At 48.2% G+C, this 22,812-nt stretch overlaps 1 protein-coding gene across 4 annotated transcripts in view; it reads left to right on the top strand.

The window, feature by feature from the left end:
• Positions 1-1,050: 1,050 nt before the first annotated feature.
• The window catches only part of SPOCK3 (SPARC (osteonectin), cwcv and kazal like domains proteoglycan 3), a gene marked incomplete at both ends in the record, with an annotated part of 122,420 nt that continues 100,658 nt past the window's right edge, over positions 1,051-22,812 (top strand). For 3 of the 4 annotated variants that reach the window (XM_084264076.1, XM_084264075.1, XM_084264074.1), the window contains one exon: positions 1,051-1,221. In XM_084264076.1, coding sequence (XP_084120202.1) covers positions 1,051-1,221 — 171 coding nt within the window. The remainder of the gene's footprint in view (positions 1,222-22,812) is intronic. The other variant, XM_084264077.1, reaches the window with a different exon arrangement.

Genomic DNA, 22,812 nt, shown 5'->3' with positions numbered 1-22,812 from the left:
AAGGGAGTGAGACAGGTGGCACTACACTAGCAGCATGTACCTACATGGGTGTTCTGTGGTGAGGAGCTAGTGTGCCTCCATCTTCCCAAGGCACGGGAAGCTTGGCCTTGGCATTACGGGTGGGTTTTGAAAGACCAGACCTGCCTATGGAGCTCTGAAGGCTTCACTTGGGAAAGGAGGTGCTGACACGGCTGTGGAGCTGTTCCTGCAGGGCACAGCCAAGGTGGGCTGGGTGGCTGGGCCTGGGGCTCTTGGGGCTGGGCAGGGTGGCCTGTGGTGGGAGAGCCAGGAGGGCAGAGGCAGAGGGTCGGGTGGGCTGGGCTTACCCATCAGGTGAAGCGAGGGGAGGTGGGAACCCCTGAGAAGCGAGGCCCATAGCTGAGGGCCAGCCCTACTCTGCCCAGCCCCTCTCACCTCCTCTGACAGGGGTTCCCACCTTATTCTTGCCTCAGCTGCCAGGGGTTGTCACCCCGAGGTGAGGGTTCTCATTTCACCTGACGGGTTCCTTCCTCACTTCACCTCACCTGGCGGGGCTTTTTGCCTCCCCTCACCTGACAGGCGTTCCCGCCTTGCCTTGCCTTGTCTCTCCTGCCCGGACAAGGGGTTCCCGCCTCAGCTGCCCGGACACAGGTACCTGCCCGGCCTCATCTCGCCTCACCTGCCCCGGCGGGTTCCCGCGGCCCGTTACCCGGCCGGCGGCGCGGCGCGGGGGCGGGGCGAGGGGCGGGCGGCGCGCGCGGCGCGGGGCGGACGGCGGCAGACGGCGGCGCGGAGCGGGCAGGGAGCGGACAGGCAGCGGACAGGCCGCCTTTCCGGCCGCGGGTGCGGGGTTGTGCGGCAAGGTGAGGGGCTGGGCAAACACCCTCCTTCCCCCCCTCCCCCCCGTCCTTCCTCTCGTCCTTTCCCCCGCATCTCCTCCGCGCTGCTGGCCCGTCCGGCCGAGCGAGGAGGCGCGCTGCGGGCGGCTGTCCCCGTCCTCTGCCGGCAGCGCTCGGCTCCGGCGCGGCTCTACCTAAACCCCGCGCCCTGCTCGTGTCTCCTCTCGCCCAGATGCTCAAGGCAGCGGCGCTCGTGTGCGTGTGCGCGGCGGCAGCCTGGTGCAGCCCGGCGGCGGCGGCCGGGGGCAGACCGGACAGCGGCAATTTTCTGGACGATAAACAATGGCTCACGACCGTCTCCCAGTACGACAAGGAGGTCGGGCAGTGGAACAAATTCCGAGACGTAAGTTCAGACCGAGCCCTGGCGCCCGGCCCGCTCCCTCGCAGCCCCCGGCTCGGTCCCGGTCGCATCCCTTGGGTAGCCGGGGCTGGGGTTCGGCCCCAGCATCTCCCCTCCGTTTCCCCCGGGTTTCAGGCTTTATTTTAATTCCTCGGCGGCAGGAGGGGGTCTCGCCGGGCAGTTCCCGGCGCGCTGCCGCCGCTGAGCGGCGAGGACCGCCCGCGGTGCCCCGGGCCAGCCCGCACCGCCCGGCCAGGGCCGCAGGAGCCGCTTCCCGCCCTGCGGCCGTTAAAGGGATGCGGCGGTGCGGAGGGGGAGTCGGGTTTGTCCGACCTCCTTCCTTCACCCCTTCCTCCCGCCGCGGCTCCTGCCCTGCAGCGGCCGCGGGAAGGGCTGCGGTGGCGGTGGGCGCCGCGGCCGTAGGGCTCTGCCGAAGCGGGGGGGCTGTGTGTGAGGCGGGGGTGTCTCCGGCAGCGCGGCCCGGGGCAGAGGCCCCGGCACCTGGACCGCGCCGGGCGGGACTGGCCGGTGCCGGGCGGGAAGGGGCGGCGGGCAGGGCCGGGGGGGCTCCGCGGGGCTGGGGGAGCGCGGATGCCGCTGGGTCGCGGTGTGGGGGCTGCGGCCGGAGTGGCCGGCGGGGAGGATGCGAGCGGCAGCCCCGACCTGACCCGAATCTCATCGGTTACGAAACCCGCTGCTGGAAGGTGGCTCTGGGCCTCCTGCGCGTCCCTCGGTCTGTCTCTGGCGAGCCGAGTTAAACCCGGCTCGGTTCTCCTGCGCGTTTCTCAGCGAGAACCGTGTTCCCCGTCCGGCACTGGCCGTCCCCGGGTGCGGCTGTTGAAGCCCCGAGGCGCGGGCGTGCAGGGCCGGCTCTCGGGGTAGCGAGTGCCCCGGAGCACCCGTTGGGTTTGCAGCTCGGGAGCCAACAGGTTCCGTGCCGCAGATGGTCCGTGCCCAGGGCAGGCGGCTTGGGGAGGGCTCGCTCTGTCTTCCAGAGAGCTTTGCGTGCTCGCGATGCGTGTATTTTCTAACCTTACATATATACGTTGCATGTGCGGTGAGGACTTGGCCATTTATGTATGTGAAGTAGCCGGGAGCGAAGAGCTGCTGTTCAGAGTTGTGGGAGAACTCGCTTCCTCAGGAGTTACTATTAGTCTGCAGGGCGTCAGCATTTGAGGCCACTCAGATTCATTTCTTTGCTGTGAATGCCTTAAAAACTTAATGTGCATGCAAAAAAACCCCCCCCAACCCGAACCCTTTTCAGCGTGCTGTACTCTGGGACCTGGGATTTTTTGGGGGGGAGAGGAGGGGAAGGTACTCAGCGCTGTGTAACTGCTCAGGGCTGAAAGGCTGCTGCTAGACAACGTCAAAATAAGTACAGCAGTTATGTTTTATAATTGGGCGAAGCCATTTATGTAAGGACTACCCTGCGAGCCCGGAGAAGCTAAGTGCTCTCTAATGCCTGTCTCCTGGGTGCCCGCTGACACACGCTGTAAGGCTGGGTATTAGCCAGATAATTTATTCTGTGACAAGTAGGTGTCCCCGAGGGGTTTCAGAGCCACTGCTCTGAGGAAGGGCTGAGTTCTGGTTCTTCCGAGGCGATTTACTGCTTATTTCTTGTCGTGCTGTTTGCATAAGGCTGGTACTTCAGTAAGGAGTAGGCTTTTATTTCTGGGCAGAGTGCTTACAGCCCATTGATTGGCACTCATCTGGAATATCTATGGATGCTCCTAATGCTGAAGGAGGCTCTCCCTTTCAAGCACAGATGTTTTCCAGTAACTCATAAGATAGAACTGTTAAAAAATAACAATCTACCTGCACGGGGATGCATCAGAAAAATATCTTACTGATAAGAAGCACTCTTACCGTCCTTAAATGGGTGGAGAAGTTTTATTGACACCCCACAGCTTTATATAATGGGTAAATTTACTCACATGACAGTAACTTGTTGGGTTTGGAATTGTGATGAGCGATTCAATTAGCATTTCGAATGTCTCATCGTAAGGAACAGCATTTTAAACCTATGTAGTAATAACTCCATTGTGAATTCAAAGCAAAATAGAGGTATGTGGTGTCTGTGTCTGCGACTTCATTCTCTGGTCAGAGTGTAGCATGTCTGTCCGAGCTTTAAATACCCTACAGATGTAAGGGTGAGATGCAATTCTGGTGTGAAAAGAAGTATTTAAAGGCTTAACTTAAGACTGAACTGACAGCACTGATTAATGTGTAAGATAATGACCCTGACTTCTGGCTTATTGGCTCAGCTTCTTGCAGCAAGAAAGACCACAGCTGTTCAGAGAGGGACCCCTTACCAAACTTCATAAGCCAGGATATGATCTGTTCTTAAAATAGCCCCAAAGCAAAACAAACTCAAACCCCCCAAACCTGGCGCTCCCAACATCCTCTATAACATCAGACTTGTCAGTGAAGGTTGTTATTAATGTGATAATCTTAGCTAAGATCTTTTGGTACTTTGTACAGGAAAAACTATCAATGATTCCTCAATTATCTTGAAAGATCTTGAGCATGATGACAAGTCTGTTGACAGTGAAACAGGTCTGGGTGAGGACTGGACCTTAATGTGGTGTTTGAGGGGATCTTCTTTCATCTTTTGGAAAAAAATGGAGAATGGGATCCTTAAACAGGAGACTTCTCATCTTAAAGATGGGATGGGGAAGTGGATGCTTTGGATGTCCCATCAGCTCCCTCAGCTTGAGTGCAGGAGTCAAACGTTTTGGGTTATGTACAAGGTATTTGTTTACTTTTTGCTGGGTAGGGAGAGGTTTTAACCCAGTCTTAGGGCTGCTGCAGCCCAGTTGCTGAGTAGCTGCAGCTGTTATGTCTGTCAGTAACACAGGTCCCAGGGTCAGTGTGTTTAATAAGGCTTCTCAGGCTGCCAGTGGCGTCGTTCATCGTGCTGGGATGTCCTAGCCCCATCTGTAATGCTCAGGAATTGAGGTTCTTTATTCTAGATCCTAAGTTTAGCAGAATCCTCCTCATATTTTATTATGATTTTAGTGATTTGGTCTTGATTTACTTTTCCTCTGGTCTGTTTCTGCTGCTGGTTTCTAGAGCCAGGTTTGTTCGGGGGTTTTTACTGTCTCAAAGGCAGGTTCTGCTCGTCTCAAACCGCTGTTAATGCGTGACTGCCTCTTGGAAGGCATTAGCTCCCAAGCTCTTTATATAGCTAACGTTTAGGAGTTAAGTAAACCATAATGTGCTTTTCCTTAGATTGCCCTTATAATCTAAAGCAAAGCTGATAACATTGTTTCATCTTATCTTTATCTCCTTTCTCCAAAGAATAATCTTTATTTGATGTGCTGGAGGTTGTTTAGTGGATATGGATACCCAGTCTTCTCTTGTCTGACCATGAAATCTTATTGGGATTGACTCTGGCCATCTGTGCTTGTTACAGTGCAGTATAAATAGCTTTGTAATGCACTGATGGGAGGGAGCGTGTCGGGAGCCGCATGGGCGGTCCTGGCTCTCCAGGCAGAGAGGAAGCCTCTTTGGAGCAAGAGGTGTGTTACTGGAAGGGGAAGCTGAAGCTGAACGTAGAACACCAGAGCATACATGAGTGGAATCAGAATATCTTATGGTTTGGGGCTAGCACCATAAATTCGTTTTGATCCCCATCTCCTCCATCTCGATTACTTCGTAACTGGTGAAGCACCTGAAGTGGCTGGCAGTGGGAAGGGGAAATAGCTTGACTGCAGTCCGTGTGCGAGCATTGGGCAGCTTTCAAGTGCAACTCCCGCCTTTAAATAGGCTCTTAAGAGCAGTCGTGGGGCATTAGCTGTGTTATCCTGTGTCTGTGGTGTCTGTCTCGTGTTGTTCCCCCTCCACCCCTGCCCCAGATATGCAGGATGAAGCAAGGAGATCTCTGAACAGCTAGTTAATGTTTTGGCACGTAGCTTTAGAGCAGCTAAAGCATGAGGAAACTTGTATTCTAACTGAGGGGTTTCTAGCCTTTTCCTGTCAGCACGTGAGAAGTACCTGGTAGCAGAACAGCTTCAGTTCTTGGTCTAATGCAGACCTTCTTCAAAGCTGGCACTGGTTTTGCAGTGGTGGGCTTCCTCTTGTGTGCTTGTCTTAATCTGACATATCTGAATGCATTTGTACCCACAGATGAAGAGCTCTTCCTGCATTCTGTGTTAAGGATCACCTGTGCAGAATCACTAGGTGGGAAAAGACCTATGAGATCATGGAGTCCAACTGTATCTGTCCTAAGCTAAACCATATCCCTGAGCACCTCATCTACCTGTCTTTTAAATACACCCAGGGGCGGGCACTCAGCCCCCTCCCTGGGCAGCCTGTGCCACAGCCCCACAACTCTGCCAGGGAAGAACTTTTCCCTCCCAGCTGAGCTGACCCTGCCCTGGGGCAGCTTGAGCCCATTGCCCCTTGTCCCATCTCCTGTCCCCTGGCTGAAGAGACCATTGCCCACCTCTCTGCACCCTCCTGGCAGGGCAGGGGAGGTGGGGAGAAGGGCTCCCCTCAGCCTTGTCTCCTCTGAGAGGAGGCTTGACTATGCTCGTTGCCAGAGATCTGCCCTGTTTGCCTTTGCAGCGGGTTTAGGGAGTAAGTGCCAAGATACTACGTTGTGTTAGAAGTTCTCACAGCTTTCAAGTATCTGACAGATTCGTTTCTGGAAGAGGGAGGTTTGTGGCTGTTAGCATCAGTGTTCAAAGCTTCATTTGGTATCTTTCTTAATGTGAGGGAGATTTACTTGTTAGGCTTTTTTAATGGTTTTTCACTTTTGCTTTCCCTTCTTGCCTTATAGATCACAGTAGGGAAAAGTGTTGTGGACTTTTTTGCTGTACCCTCAGAAAGGTGGTACAGTGTAGGGTAGCAACCTTGGGCGGAAGACAAACAGCCAGTATGAGATTCTAACCCATCCCAAAGCTTTCATGTTACTCTGAGGATGTGATTTCACTGCTCAGTTCTCTTCACTAGTGACTGCTTTAAGAGAACACAGAATGGGTTTGAAAGTTGTAAATCATCCAAACCTTTTGGTATTTTGCCACTCCCGGAGAGTATCATCACCATCATCTGTTGCTGAAGACTCTCCAGTGCTTGGCATTCTTTCTGCAGAAAATTCCTATGAACTAGTTTTTATTTTCAAAGTGATGTGTAATCGTTGGCTCAGAGGAGACTGTCAGCTGGCAGCTTGTTCAGCATCTCTCAAAAAGCCTGTAAGGCATCAAATCATTCTGGCCCTGCCTTTGGCTGAAACAAGCTGCTCTGACGTCCTTGAGCTTGCATGGATGGTGGAATTTATTCTAGTTGTTAAATGTGTGTAGCACAGCAGTGAGAAGCGCAGGGCTTACACCTTGGTGTAGGCTCCTGAGTGTGGGAAACAGCCTGTGCTCTAACATCTATTTATTATAAAAGCAGAAGGAAGTTCTTAATACAAAGACTATGGGATAAATGTATTTAATGAATGGTGTATGTTTAAGGTTGTGTTGGTGACTGAATCATCACTTAAGCAGAAATCCCAAACAATGATTCCTGCAAGCAGAGTCAGCCTGCTGGTGTGGAGAGCAGAAGTGCCAAGAATCTGTGGTGTAACGTTCCTTTTGCAGAGGAATATGTTATCCAGCTTGGTCAGATTTAGGAAGCCCATGTGAAACTCTGAGAGCTCTTTGTATTCATAAAGTTTGGGGCCAGGGTAGCCCACTGGATTCGGTCAGCTGCTCACCTCTGTGTAGTGTCTCTCACACTTCTATCCCGACTGGTTGTATCACACCCTGGCATTCCAGTTGGGCAGAAGCATTTCAGGGGGCTCTGCTGCGTGCTGCTGGCAGAGGTTGAGAGAAAGATCTGATCTCCAAGGCCTGCAGTGTGAGGGAATCAATTAGCTGCCATATTCCCAGTGATGTAGGCAGCAAATGCATGCTGCTTTGCAGAATAAGCAAGAATACCACTTAGGTCCCTACTAATCTGATCTGGGGGGTGCCCAAAATACGACTGGTGCTTGCTTGATTAATCTTTCTTACACTAATTTCCCATTTAAAAGGAAGTCTGTTCTACCTTCATAGCATTTTCTTGTGTGTGTTGGCAGTAATTGTGGCCAATTACTTTTATGTGAAAGGTGAGGAATGATGTTGGCATACAAGATGATTCAAATCCTGAGGAAGATGGAAAAACAGCTCCTGAATTTCCATTAAGGTATTCAGAGGGAGACACACTTGTTGCCTTAACCTAGAGTGTAATTGTTGAAACGTGCTAGGGATTTATTTCCAACAGCCAGGAACAAGAAGGGTGCAAGTTCATACGCTTCAAAGCCACCAAAAGGCTATCAGATTGCTTCAGGCACTGAAAATGGTGTGAAATGCTTCTTACCTGCACTGGATTGATGCACTCAAAGTGCTTGCATCCTTTCCTAAGTCTTAACCAATCTAGCATTTCCCTCCTGCGCTGTTACACTGTTTAATTTTGCATCCCTGTGCTTATTTTAATTGACTATATCTGACTTTACTCAGGAGTTCCTGGCAGGCAGGTCCAAGGTCCTGGTCTGGTAAACTCTGGTACTTGGGGTGTGAATAGACAGAATCTCTTTATACTGGTCAGGAAAAGACTCAGTGCTGTTGGGAAAACAGGCAGTTGGTTTCTTCTGTGGTGTGGCCTCTCAAGGAATGTGGGGTTGTATGCCCAAAACTTCTCTGGAGTTACTGTAACACCTTAAGAAACTTCAGTGTAAGATGATGCTGGACCCTGGGATTTTGCTGTGAGACCTGCAGGATCAGCCCCAGACAGAGGAGGAGGGAGATGCAGATGTCAGTTCGTACTCCAGGTTCAGCTACCACATCCCTGTTGGACCTCAGCGCATCGTGACGTTCTTCGCTAGGCTTGAGTGTGTGCTCATGAACTGGATTTGACACAGCCTTTATCTTCTGGGACCTCTGAGCCTGCTTTGGGCAAAAGCTGCCACACCTTTCTGTCTTCACTCACTCACTGCAGATGCTGAATGTTTACAGTTCTCCCCCCCTCCTTTCCTCATCCTTCCCTACATAAAGCATGACAGATTCTTGGGCATATGAAGCTCCTGCTCTTTTACTCCCACTATTTTATTTCCTCCAAGCTTTCTAGGTTCAGCTTGTAGCATAGCTTCTGTAAACTGAATATTTGAGTAACATCTTTCTCCAGAAAGTTTTGAAGCACCAAGGCCCCAGCCCAGTGAGAAGCTGAGCTCTTGTGTTTCATAAGGAGTGTGGGTGGGTGTGAGGTGTCTGTGTGAGTGCTCTGTCCACCCCTCGTGCTGGGGAGCAGAGTACAGGAGAAATATTTCATAGGTCCACCCTGGTCATGTCTGCAGGTCTTATCTTACCATCAGGAGTAGGGAAGTGATAGTTCCACTGTACTCAGCTCTGGTGAGGCTGCATCTTGAGTCCTGTGTCCAGTTCTGGGCCCCTCAGTACAGGAAGGATGTCGAGATGCTGGAGTGTGCCCAGAGGAGGGGGATGAAGCTGGAGAAGGGTCTGGAGCACAAGTCCTGTGAAGAGTGGCTGAGGGAGCTGGAGCTTGTTAGACTTGAGAAAAGGAGGCTGAGGGAAGACGTCATGGCTCTCTACAGCAACCTGCAAGGATTGGTCTGTTCTCTAACTTATCACTGACAAGCTACGGGATGAGAGGGAATGGCTTAAAATTGCACCAGGGGAGATTTAGGTCAGATATCAGGAAGAATTTCCTTACTGAAAGGGCTGTCAGGCACTGGGACAGGCTGCCCAGGGAGGTGGTGGAGTCGCCATCCCTGGAGGGGTTTAAAAGCTGTGTAGATGAAGCATTTAAGGACATGTTCTTAGGACAAGGCAGGGTTAGGCTGTGGTGGGACTCGATGACCTAACGGGTCTCTTCCAACCCAGGTGACTCTATGAGCAGATTTTGGTATCCTGTTGATTGCAGGTAACTTCTGGCTACCTAATCAGTGACCTGAGTTTAACAACATTTATGGTGTACAGAATGAAATAAGAACTATGAATTTGTATCCCAAACATGCAAGGCAGGTGCCTATGGCAGTGTCCGTTCCTTGGCTGGAAGGAATACCTTCTAGTTTTTACATGCCTGTAAGTATCAGATAAGAACAAGACAAGTGTGACTGCAGGATTTTCAAGAAAAGGCTTGTTCCTCCCCAAGAAAGGTAGGAGAAGGTATCAAAAATATTTTAATCACATTTGTGAAGTTACTCTGTGAAGCACAACTGAAGTTGGAATCTGATGGTGCTCATCTGGTTGTGAGATGTGATCGTATCTCACAGAGGTGATTGATCAAACTGATGTTCCTTTAGTGTGAAGTAAGGGCATCTTGGGAATCTTTTTTTCCCAGGAGTTGTGCTGCCACTTTCCAGCCTGGTGTGAGTGCACTTGGACTACTCAGCAGCATCAATGTTAGGAAACGTTTTTCTTAGCATGTTGCAAGTTACCATCAAGCAGTGATAAAAAATTTAGGTTACCAGTAATACCTGTATAATACTGTTTTTTTACCAGTACTTCTGCTTTTTAATGTTTCTTCTAATGCAGGTAAAGGTTAGTGATCCACACATGCTTAATTCCCCTGCACAAGGATTTGATTCTTGCTTGGTTTCCAGAAATTCTTGTACCTAATGACTATGCTGGTGGAAACTCTGTAGCTGTAAAATTATACAGGTTATTTCTACAGCTCATTTGAAGTAGATCAGTGTTCATGGTTTGCTTCAGTAAAACAAAGTAAGCTTGAAAAGCAAGTAGATGTATTTTCAGATTTGACAACTGAATCTTCCAGTTGCTTAACTTAGGTAGCTTTAGCCAAACAGCTTGCTAATTAGACTAAAGAACCTGCCAAGAGTAATCAAGCCTAGGGATGAAACAAAAGACATTGTGATTTACTGTTTTATCCTTGACATTTATCAAGAGAAATGCTCAACTGAAGGGAAAAGGAGGAAAAAAGGAAAAAATAATCTTCATAATGCTGAATTAATTACTGTAATTAGAGTAGGAAAGCCTCAGTCATGTAGTCAGCTAACTTACTGGGGTTATTGCAAATAGTGTATTGTAAGTTCTGTAAGAAATGAAGTGTTTCTTCTGGAGGCCTGGGGGTTTTTCCTCCACCATAGTGGATCTCACTGGGATAACACTGTCTGAAGCTGGATCTCGAGTCAGGTTGGTGTGGACCTTACCTAATTGAGGTCATGGAGAATATGTTCGCTGGAGCTAGAGAGGTGGAGTGAGTCTTTCATTATGCCATTCTGCTGATGGAAAATCATCACTTGAACATTGAGTCTAGAAAGCAGGCTTCTGTCTGGCTGCTCTGGAAAATGGAAAGAAAGCAGGCTTGAGCTGGGGAGCCAAGTCAGTCATCCACATGGTAACAGCTTCTTTCAGTAGAAAATCCTACCTGGGGATCTGAAGGGGGTTGTTAATATTACTCCTTTTTTTCTTTCTTCTTTGTTCTGTGTAAAGGAATGCTTAATTTGTTGCTGCTACTTGGAGCATGATGAAAATGTCTGTGTATTTCCCTAAGCTAAGGGATTCCACTGGGGAATAGATTTCTTTTGATAATTAATTCTCTTCCTCGGGAAGTTGTTACTTTTTTTTATATATATATATATATGTTATTCTGCTTTCCTCTCTCTCTCCCGCCCCCCCCCTTTCAGTTTCAATGGCCTGAATCCAAAGTACTTCATTGTGGCTGATTCATCCGACAGGGTTTCGGGGGGGGGGGGTGTCTTTCTTGGGGTGCTTGGTGGGGTGCTTGGTGGGTGCCTCTGGGCTGCCCTACACACCAGGTTTCTGTGCTGGATTGTGTGTTGTGTATCTGCCTTCCTCTCTGAATCCTGGGGTGTGCACTGCCAAGCACAGTGCCGAGCTTCAGCTGCAGGGGAGGGTGGCAGTTATTAAGTGCTGCAAAGGAAAATGGGGCAAGCCAGAGGAAGGCTGCTCAGCGCATGGCAAGGCAGTGTTACCCAGGCAAGAGCTGCATCCTGTAGCAGAAAGGCCCTTTCTGTAGCTGATAATAATACTATTAAAACCTGGAGCTGAATAACCTGCTCTGTGAGAGGCATTAAAGTATCCGCTCTGTGTGGCTTAATTCTGTGGGAGACTGAAAGAGTTTCTGGCACAGCAAAGCACTGGGATGAATTTACCTGGGGTTTCTTTCTTTGAAACTGGATTTTAATCTCTGTTCCCCCTCCCCTGGATCCAGTGATGATGCAGTATAACAATTCTTAGATCTCCACAGCAAGTTGTGACTCTGCAGGCAGTGCTATGGTTTGAGGCAGAGGTGGATGGTGTTTATTTCTGTGTTGGAAATCTCCCATGGGCACACTGCATCGTGTGGAGAAGTTGAAGATCTGGAGAGAACAGAAATCTGGTTTAAGTACAATATGCCACAGTACTGGTTTAAGTACAATATGCCACAGTATAATTCCAGCATCACTTTTTCATTGTGAAGTCTGTAGTTCATCCTCTGTACTTGTTATGGTATATCCTGCTTACTTCACTTGTTCTGAAGTTCTGTTAGAGGTTACTTGGCTTTATTTTCTCACAAGGTTACTGGGTCACTTGATGCTTCCAGCATTGTGATTTTCCTCATCTTTATCCATTAATCAATTAAACTACCTGTTACTTCCCTCCTCTGCCTAAGGAAACAGCAATGATGTGCTGTGGATGTCAAAGACTTCTTGAAGACCCCAACACTACATCACTGCTTTCGTGAGGTCCAACAGGAAGTTAGAAAGGGTGGGATGATGAAAGGAAAATCCAAGTTGATTGCCATTACTGTCCTAAGGAACCTGCTTTGGCAGGAGGATTGGACCTGACGATGTCTGGAGGTCCCTTCCAACCCCTGCAGTCCTGCGATGTCAGCTCAGGGCATGCATGGCATTCCTGATACTGGTCGTGGTGACAGATGTTCCTGTACATTTGGCCATTCCTGTAAACATTTCAGACCCTCCCAGCTCAGAGGCTCCAGACACGAACCAGTGGTTTGTAGAGCATCTTTGCAGCACTCAAAATGATTTTTACATATGTCTGGTATGAAGGAACAGGAAGAAGGGGGGTGAACAAAGAATCCCTTGCTCTTTCAGCCCTGATCCAGGTATTCAGGGTCTTGTCTGTTTCAATCAGTGAAATCACAGAGCTGTAGTGGTTGGAAGGGCCCTCCAGGGATCATCAGGTCCAACTCCCCTGCCAGAGCAGGGTCCCTAGGACAGGCCACACAGGTAAGTGTCATGAGACTGCAGATTTGGAAGCCAGAGGTCAGTAGCACCAGCCCTGCAACGCTGTGGTGGGGAATGTTAGTAAAGGTTGAACTCCCTGCCCACCTTGAGTCATTGCACTGTCTCAGAGCTAGAGCCCCTTACCTAACGGGACACAACTGCAGCAGTGGTCCAGGTCTGAATTCCAGCTCTCTCCATCGCTGTGACTTGGGAGGAGCTTTTTACCACCCTGAGATTTGAGGGAAAGTTCAGAGTTGGAATATTTTTATCCTTTCTGGCAGCAGGCTGGAGGAATCTGTAAGGCTTCTTACTTGCCTCCTGTGAAATTTTGAGCTCCTTAAAGGAGGATTTGGGTGAATGGTGTGCTTGCTTAAGGAAGAAGTAACAAAAATCTCTTGTATTTGTGCGTGTCTTCTATGGAATTTGGCTGTGACTCTTCAATAATGCTTTCTGCTTTTCAAAATACTGCTGTATTTCTGGGCTTTTCATTCAGGAGTTCCAGTGTCCCTAGTTTTTACTGCAAACCAGGGCAGTTTGGCAGGGAAAACACCCCGAAGACGATGTAGGCGGTTCACTGAGAAAAGGATGTAAGAAATGAGCTGGCTGCATGCGATGAAGAGGAGGGCAAGGGCTTTGCTCCAAAGGCATGCAATTAGTTCAGGCCCTGATACTGTAATTTATTGTGCATTTAGCTGCCCTGAGGATTTTTTAGCCTTTGTTAGGAACAGGTAGCAGTAATGACTGGCTGGTATCTCCATTGTCAAGTAGATCTCGAGGACAGGGGAGAATTTGGAAAGCTTCTTCAAATACTATGTATTATATTTCCACAGAAAGCTTGAGAAAATACAAGCAGTCTGAGTGAACAACAGAATGCTCTGAAGTGGCTTTTTTGCTAAGTATGGGGTAGTATTACCCCACCCCAAACACCAATCTGAAAAAATATCCCACCTTGTCCTCTGATTGCTCTTTCTCTCTGAGTTTCATCTCCATATTCAATTTACATTTTGTTCTTTTGTTTCCTCAGTGCTCTGAGGAGAAAGCTTAAGAATAATGTGGAGAGTCCTTAAAAAAAAAGGCAAATCACAGCTTTATGATCACGTGGGGAAACAAAGGGTATTGTTTCATGATTTCTCTCTGGGAGAACAGCACAATTTGTGAGAAATTCCAGTACCTGAAGGTGTTCTACAGGAGGCATGGAGAGGGGCTCTTTATCTGGGAGTGCGGTGGTGGGACAAGGGCAATGGCTTCAAGCTGGAAGAAGAGAGGTTTAGATGAGATGTTAGGCAGAAATCCTTCCTGGGGAGGGGGGAGGCCCTGGCACAGGGTGTCCAGAGAGGCTGTGGGAGCCCCTGGATCCCTGGCAGGGTTCAAAACTGGGTTGGATGGGGCTTTGGGCACCCTGTGCTGGCAGGGGGTGTCCCTGCCCATGGCAGGGTTTTGGAACTTCAAGGTCTCTTCCAACCCAAACCATTCTATGATATTTTATCCAACAGCAAGCAGGAACCCAGTTTTTATCTCCTTGATTGCTACTTACCCTAGTTAGCCTACTCTATGTGTTTATTTGGAGAAGTGGAATTTATCTGATTTTACCTATTTGAGATACCCACTTTTATTTTTAGGAGCCCATCTTTTGCTGCACTAGAAAAATAAACTTGCCTGTTTCCTTGAAATCTTAGTTACACGTTGCAAATAAGACTGAGTGCTAACTCTTAGTTTTCACAGTGATCATTAATGTTTGAACGCACGAGGTTCTCGCATCCTTAACTATAAAGGATGGTGTGTAAAGGCAGCATTGCAACATAAAGATTGATTTTCAGTCCAGTGCCATTGGTCAGTATGATTCACATCAACCTTAGAGGGGTTCTGACAGTTTCTAAGGTGAATCAAACTGGCAGTGTAGTCACGCTTAGTTACTCACTGCTGGGATTGTAGATACTCCTGCAAGATGAGTTTGGATTTCTCGTGTCCTGAGCGCCGGGTGCTCTGTCTGGCGTTGGGTCTGTGGTTACTGTAAGCCTTGTGAGTAGGCTTCCTTGGAAATTGCTTGCTGTATTTCAGTTGGGGCCCTTAGTTTGTGTAAGGACTGCTAAATTTTGGGCAGTTTCTCCTTCCACTGTTCATTCCAATGGTTGGTTTTTAATAGATATAATTGCTGAGTTTATTCTTGGTATAGATAATGCTGTTACTGGAGGGCTTGACATTTATTTCTTGTTAAACCTTTCCCATAAAGCTTTGTAATAAAATCAACTTGGTTTAAAATGGATCTCGTAATGAAAAAGTGTTATGGATGCTTTCTTCAAGTGGAAAAGTTGTGTGGGAATTCTCAGCCTGGAGAAGAGGAGGCTGAGGGGAGCCCTTCTCCCCACCTCCCCTGCCCTGCCAGGAGGGTGCAGAGAGGTGGGCGATGGTCTCTTCAGCCAGGGGACAGGAGATGGGACAAGGGGCAATGGGCTCAAGCTGCCCCAGGGCAGGGTCAGCTCAGATGGGATGGAAAAGTTCTTCTCTTTGAAAGGGTTGTGGGGCTGTGGCACAGGCTGCCCAGGGAGGGGCTGAGTCACCTTTCCTGGGTGTGTTTAGAAAAAGGGGTAGATGAGGTGCTCAGGGATCTGGTTTAGCACAGGACAGGAACGGTTGGACTCGATGACCTCAAATGTCTTTTCCAACCTTGTGATTCTGTGAATCTGTAATTTTTGTATCCTAGGGGAGCACTCACTGTAGGAAGTGTAATATGGGTGTCATGGACTATGGGCCAGGCTTCCTTTGGCAACCAGATCTCCTAGTTTTTGTGCTTTCATTACAGCTAGAGCCACTGCTCTGAACTAGATTAGTTTGGGTTTTGGCTTCCCTGGGAAAGTTTTGTGTCAGTAAAAAATTGTTTCAGGCTCTGTAGGGCTGTTGATGAATTGGAAGAAGATGAAAGTAACACGTATAGAATGCAGTTGTTTTTTAGATGGAAAATAACCTTATCCAGTGGGATTTCTGTATAGTTTATCATTAAGAAATAAAAAAGCAATTGGGACTTTCTTGTGTGCAGTGAATTATTTTCATCAGATCTGATGCCTGGCACCGAAACGTTGGTAACTGTGAACAGGCAGCTTGTCCTTTTTTTGTAGGAGATGAAGGGGGAAAGTTGGTACAGAAAGTTGAAAGAAATTCCCCAGCTGTACTGTTGGTACAGGATAAGTTCTTAGGGGTTGTGATGGATTCAGGGTATGTGGAGATCAAGGATGGGCAACACTCAATTTGATATGAATTTCAGGTGAAGCTGTTTATTGGGTGAAATCACACAGATCACAGACATTTGTTACTGCAAACGTGGCAAGCTAAAAACTGCTAATTGGTTACACACACTGTTCACACCAAACTGATTGGTTAGTGATTATAATGGGTTCTGATAAGCGACTCATAGCTAAATATTGTTAGTTTACCTTTGATGTCTAAAACTATCTGCACACCTGCTGTGTCAGCCATGTATTATGGCTGGTTCTTGACATGCTCTGTTACTCCCAAGTACCTTCCCACAACTCCTTGGTTTAGGGCAGTCTGGACCCCTGTCTTCAAGGCTGTTGTGTTTTGAGAATGTGATTACCAAACAATCTCTCAGCATGAGGAACTTTCCTGTCTCGCAGGAACTCAAGGATGTTGTCAGGGCCTGTGTCTGCTGTGAGGGGAGTCGGGCTGCCGGCAGGGCCTGTGTCTTCTGTGAGGGGAGTCGGGCTGCTGACACGGGGCCTGTGTCTGCTGTGAGGGGAGTCGGGCTGCTGACACGGGGCCTGTGTCTGCTGTGAGGGGAGTCGGGCTGCTGACACGGGGCCTGTGTCTGCTGTGAGGGGAGTCGGGCTGCTGACACGGGGCCTGTGTCTGCTGTGAGGGGAGTCGGGCTGCCGGCAGGGCCTGTGTCTTCTGTGAGGGGAGTCGGGCTGCCGGCAGGCCTGCTGCCTTCCCTGACCGAGGTAGAGCTCTGACCTAGGTGAATGTGCTGTAGGCTACCAGACTGTTGAATAAAACGCCATAGAACATGTCATGAAACCTGCCAAATGAGAAGGAGGTGTGTGATAAGTTGCTGTTCAGAGTGCACTGGCATTATACACCCTCAGTTCTTGCAGCTTTTTAGCAAATTGGGAATTTCTTTGTCCTCTGTATGTTTGTTGGTTGTTTCTGTTGGTGTGAATACTTCCTTGTTGGTGTGAATACTTCCTTGTTGGTGTGAATACTTCCTTGTTGGTGTGAATACTTCCTTGTTGGAGTGACTTCGTCCCTCGCTGCCCGTTGTTGCTGACGCGGCGTGGAAGGAGCGGGCGCCATTTTGCTGCAGTGTGGATTCACAGCAGGCTTTGTGCTTCTCCATGGATCTTCATGGTTGACTAGGCACAGAGCCATATGGGGTTCCTACGCTTGTATCTAAAAGAAAAACAAACAAACAAGCGAAAAAACCAAACTCCAGCCTGCTGTATATAATCAATTTTTCTGGGTATTAAATTAGTATTAATGGATGTGGTTGTTTAGCGAACACTTCTTTCTGTTTAGCATGCGTAGCCTAATTAGAAGGGACAAAATATGCTCAATGTTTTCTTTCTGTTTTTAAGGAGCAATTCCATGTGCTTTACAGTTTCATGCACTTTCCCACTTGTTTTTATTGCTCTGCTACCACGTTTTTCATGTCGTCACGCCGTGTGATTGCTTTCCTGTCGCTGTGTTAGGTAACTAATGGAACAAAGGAACCTGTGAGGCTCTCCAGGGGAAGCAGCAGAAGGAAATGTGGATAAACAAGCACTGGAAGGATGTTCTCTGTGATATAAAAAATTATAGCAGCAGTAAAACTGGGTTTTCAATGTCAGTATTACATGTTTTTATTTAGGAGCAACGCAGCAGGGCAAAGTGTGGCTGTTTGCAGCAGGAGCAGGGTTGTGTGTGTGTGTGCACATCCATGCACATGGTGGATTCCTTTTGGCATAGAAGACCTTTGACTAACTGCGGGGCTGACTCACTAATATTCTTCTCTATTTTGTTTAGATTGCAAGAAAAAATAAAAAGGCCAGGTGTTCATCTTACTTTAATTCTGAGTACAAAGCTAAGCGCGAGAAAACGATGTCAGAGGTTCATTTTATTGGATGTTTTACCATCTATGGTGTGCAGTTAGATTAACTAAGTTTTAGGACGATTAAAAGTTACTCATAGGAGTAGTTTGGTTTGGTTTATTTTTCTCTTTCGGGTAGAATTTCCATTAGAAGTTGTCATATTAGTTGTACATACCAGTCATGTACAGCTAAACCTTTGGTCTCGGAGAGAAGCTTTTAATTTATGTTGGTGAGGTTTGGAAGACTTAAATCAGTTTGTGATAAATGCACAGAATATTATCCTTGCCACCTCAGTTTTAATGAGCAGAGAGAGGTGCTTGGAGTGGTATTGTGTTGGTTTTTTTATATTGAATTACAAGGTTGGAAAAGACCTTTAAGATCATGGAGTGCAACCATTCCCATCCCAAGCTAAACCAGATCCCTGAGCACCTCATCTCCCATCTGTTAAACACACCCAGGGAAGGTGACTCAGCCCCTCCCTGGGCAGCCTGTGCCACAGCCCCACAACTCTGCCAGGGAAGAACTTTTCCCTCCCAGCTGAGCTGCCCCTGCCCTGGGGCAGCTTGAGCCCATTGCCCCTTGTCCCATCTCCTGTCCCCTGGCTGAAGAGACCATTGCCCACCTCTCTGCACCCTCCTGGCAGGGCAGGGGAGGTGGTGATTTTCTCCCCAGATTAAAATGGAAGATCTTACTACAGTTCTTTGTTGTTTACTCACAAAAGTATTTGCCACCAGGGCATCAGCAATACTAATTTCTGCTGAGCGCTTCATCCAGCAGCGATGGAAATACACCTTTGAGTATTACCTTGAGGAGTGAGATGAGCTGCTGGTTTGGGTATTGTTTTGTTGAAGTTGTTAATAATCAGCTGAACTGAGCCCTGATTACAAAATTGCTACTGACAGTCCAGGCGTGTGCATGGACATCAGTGTAGAACGGAGAGCAAACTGCAGTGCTTTGCCAGTTCCTTCTGTCTCCCCTGGGAGGAAAGGCTGGGGGAGCTGGGGCTGTTCAGCCTGGAGAGAAGCAGCCTGAGAGGGGATCTGATCAATGGGTATCAATAGCTGAAGGGTGGGACACAGGGGGACATGGGCAGCCTCTGCTCAGTGTCTGTGGGGACAGGACAAGGGGCAATGGGCTCAAGCTGGAGCACAGGGAGTTCCCCACCAATGTGGGGAAGAACTTCTTCCCAGTGAGGGTGAGGGAGCCCTGGGACAGGCTGCCCAGGGGGTGTGGAGTCTCCTTCTCTGGAGAGATTCCAGCCCCATCTGGACACCGACCTGTGTGCCCTGTCCCAGGGACCCTGCTCTGGCAGGGGGTGGGACCCCATGGGCTCTGGAGGTCCCTTCCGACCCCTGTGACTCTGTGATTCTCGGGGTGCTTGAGAAGCATCTGCAATTGTTCCCCAGCGCTTAGTTCAGTGGGAGAAAATTCCATGCTGTGGCTCAGGCTGGGTGGTACTGTTGGCCTCTGAAAGGAAGGGATGAGTTCAGTGGCAGTGCTGCAGAAGTGGATGGCTGATGTGCAGTGATTTGGAGGGAACTGGACATCACTGCTGTTGGCAGAAAGGTTCCAAAACCTTTGTGTGGTTGTGGATTCTTAAATGTGAAACTTGAAAAGATATCTCAGCTGTTGGTGGGCTTCGTTTCCTGAACTGTTCGAATTCAAAATGAAGAATGCAAAATGTTGTAATTTTTTTCTAAAAAAAAGCTTATTTTGAGATCTTTCTGGAATTTTGGTTTCCCTTTCAATAATGTTTAAGGCTGTTCAAACCCTTAAAGAGTACCAGAGCAAGACCCCACAGAGATCAGTGGCTCTGTTTACCAGTGCTATCCCCAAACTGAACGTACTGCTGTAGCACTGCTGGCACTGCAGTGCTCACTCAGGACTCCCAAGGCTTAGAAGTGAGTACTTTCTGATTTTCAGAGTACATGTGTGCTTTGATTGCTTTTGTTGGAGCAGCTGCAGTAGGTGTGAGAGGAGGAGAGAGCCCTTCATCTATGGGGAAATTCTTTAGGTAGTTTTTTCAGCCGTGATTCCTGTCAGTTCTTCACGAAAGGAAGAACAGCAGAGAGAAGAACTCAACTGAGAGAGGAAAATAGGAGCAGACATGCTGAAGAATCTTAGAATGGAAGGGAGAGGTGGTTTTGCCTTGCCTGTTCCTGACAGTGATTGGAGAGAGAAAAGTTCAAGCTGAGGGAGGGTGTTGCTGGAGATGTCTGTCCTGTGCTGTGTATGCCCATAGCATGTAAGAAATTTGCCTGTTCTGTGTATTGCTGTGCTGTTTCCAGGTTCTCAGTGGTAAACCAGCCTCTGGGAAATAAAGATTTGTGTTCTGATCCCTTTTAGAAGTGTCATTGGATTTACTTAGGGCTACTACATCCTCCCTCTTCCTGCAAAGGGCAAGTTAGGACCTGGCTCCAGAGCACCACAGTGAAAGATAATATCGTACACAGGATTGATCCTGGATCTTGTTGCTGTATCCATGACAGCTTTATGATTTTGAGAGTGTTTTAAAATGAGCTTTAGACTCTTTAAGTGTGTTTTATGATAATAATCTTGGCAGAATTGACATTAGGAGTCACTGGGTAACATCACAGTAACCTTTCTGCTCTGGGCTGCTGTATGGTAGAGCCTCTCCTCTGCTTTTCATTTTGAGACTCTCTGGCAGTGGAGGAATTAGCAAGACGTTTATCTTTTAAGCCTCTCAGCTTTGATTAGTGTGACAGTTGGAGAGGGAGAAATTTTGCAGGAGTTTCCATCTCCTGAAAGGTCATCCCTTTCTCACAGAATTCCAGCTGTAATTAAAAGCAAGAGTTGTTAAAGAGCAGAGGAAGCTTAATGGATACTACACTTGATTAAAAGGGCAGATCTGCTCTCAGTATTAATTATGCTTCACAGAATCACACAGAATTGTAGGGGTTGGAAGAGACCTCAAGAGCTCATCCTGTCCAACCCCCTGCCAGAGCAGGGTCCCTGGGACAGGGCACACAGGTTGGTTTCCAGATGGGGCTGGAATCTCTCCAGAGAAGGAGACTCCACACCCCCTGGGCAGCCTGTCCCAGGGCTCCCTCACCCTCACTGGGAAGAAGTTCTTCCCAAGTACCTGAGTTTTCTTCTCAAGAGATCTTTCTCCTTTTTTCCCCCTGATTTGAGCTTTTTATTACCTTACAGGAGTTACTTTTCCCCTCCATCCTCATCAGTAAGAATGCAGTCTGGAGGAGGGGTAACCTGCCAGCCTTACCCAGAGGAATGACAAGCCTCTGAGCTCTGTAGATGAGGGCTTTGGCTTTGCTGACTGGCTGTTAGCATCTCTGCTGTAAATCAGTTGGTGTGGTGCCTGCAAGGTCTGTGCTCTCTACTGATACATCCCCATCCCTCATATCCCGGTCTGGGAACTGTGCACGTTGTTGCAGCTACAGGTAGTAAATGCTCAGCTGCTGCTGTACCAAGGTAGGAGTCTTTCTAGGGGAAGATTTGACTGGTATTGCTGTCTTTCACACCGTTGTGTTTCTTTCCTGCTCCCCTCCCCATCTCTTGTGTGTGGAGTTTCTTCTTGTTGCTCACTTGATGGCATATGTGAACAGAAATATGGCCAGTTTTCCAGGGTTGAACAGTTCTGGGTGGGATTGCTCAGGATGGGATCTGCTGTAGATGGTTACTGCACCACTGGTTTCCTCATTGCCTTTCTTCATGGCTGGGAACATAGTCCTCGTGGAGGAATTCACCTCTAATCCAAATGTTACCTACCTCAGAACCCTTCATTGCGTTTCTCAGTGCCAGGAGGGAAAAGAGAGTCCTGTGGCAGCGCAGGAGGAGAGTTTGGCTTTATCTGAGAGCTGTTTTATAGTAGAAACACAAGTGAAGAAGAAAGCTGGCATTGTGTGCAGCTCATCATCTTTCCTTCTGTGCTCTGCAAACATCTGCTCCTGGCATCATTTGGATTTCTGCCATTGGGATACAAAGTCTTAGAACCTGAGGAAGCTTAAAAGAGCCAGGTGATGGAAAGAACTGTGCAGTTCCTCATGGCTGGATACAGGTATTACCCTGAAAATTAGGCAGCTAGTGATGGAAAAACATGGAGACCTGCTTTGTACAGTCTGTATAACTTTATATATCATAGAATTACAGACTGGCATGGATTGGAAAGGACCCCAAGGATCACAGAGTTCCAGCCCCCCTGCCACAGGCAGGGACACCAACCTCCAGGCCTGGAGCTACACAAGGTTGCCCAGGGCCCCATCCAAACTGGCCTTGAACACCCCCAGGGACGGGGCACCCACCCCCTCTCTGGGCAGCAGAATTAATTTTTCTCTAAAAACTATTGCTGGGCAAGGAATAGAATGTGACTTCTCTGACTTGGGTTGGACTAGGAAGGCTGTCCAACACTTACCATGGCTCCTTAAACACTGAGAAAACTCCTTCCCCTTATTTCCCTTATCTAATTCCTGTCCTGACATTTCTGCTATTTCTGTTCAAGTCTCCAAATTAGGAATGTTCTTTTCAGTGAGGCTCCGGGCTAGACATGCAAATTGTCTGTCCTTAGGAATAGTGGAGAATGCAAATTAGATGTTACTGTACCAGAAGTGGAGATACTGGTGCCTTTTGCCTAGAAAAACGTTATCAGCATTAAAAATACTTCACAGTTTGAGTTTTTGGGGGAAAAAAGAACAAATGTAAATGAATAATTTTTCCTAGCTTGCAGAAAGCCAAGGCTGATGGAATTAAATGTGGTAAGAACATATTGCTGCTTTTTGTTTAGAGTTGCTTAATGTTCCAGCCCAAAACTACTCTGTAGATTTAAAATGCCCCAATGCTACATCTGGAAGAGGGAAAAAGTCAGTGAAACTCAAGCTGCCAACCTTCCCCCCCCACACCCAGTAACCACAAGTTGAAAAGTCCAGTTACTGCTGGGAAAAGGTGATTTTTGCAAACCAGAGACAACTTGTTGGTTACACCAGGTAAAGTGCTGCTCTGTGTGTGTTACTGGTGCCAGCCAGGGGTTCCCAGTTTAACTGGGTAAGTCGTGGGAAGCCATACTGGAAGGGGAAGCTGCAGCTCCTCCTGTCTAACTGTGATGGTTTAGAAGCTAAGCTCCTTTCCTGCAGGCTGCCTGGTGGTGAGGCCAGGCAGATGTCAGCTTTAAGGAGTTTCTCAGTGTCATTTTGTGTGCTGTATCACGTTTCAGTGGTCGCTCTTCTCTGCTGGGAAGGCCAGTTCTTCTTGATCCATCATAGAGATGAATCTGCTAGTCGTTAAATGGCTAAAATTGGATACCCTTAGGTGGTCTTAGACCAAGATTGGAGCCATAGGTGTTCTGTACAA

This window comes from Gallinula chloropus, assembly GCF_964237585.1.
Source record: "Gallinula chloropus genome assembly, chromosome: 4".
NCBI lineage: Eukaryota > Metazoa > Chordata > Aves > Gruiformes > Rallidae > Gallinula > Gallinula chloropus.
The sequence above is the reverse complement of the archived record's forward strand: the minus strand, read 5'-3'. Positions and strand labels throughout refer to the sequence as shown.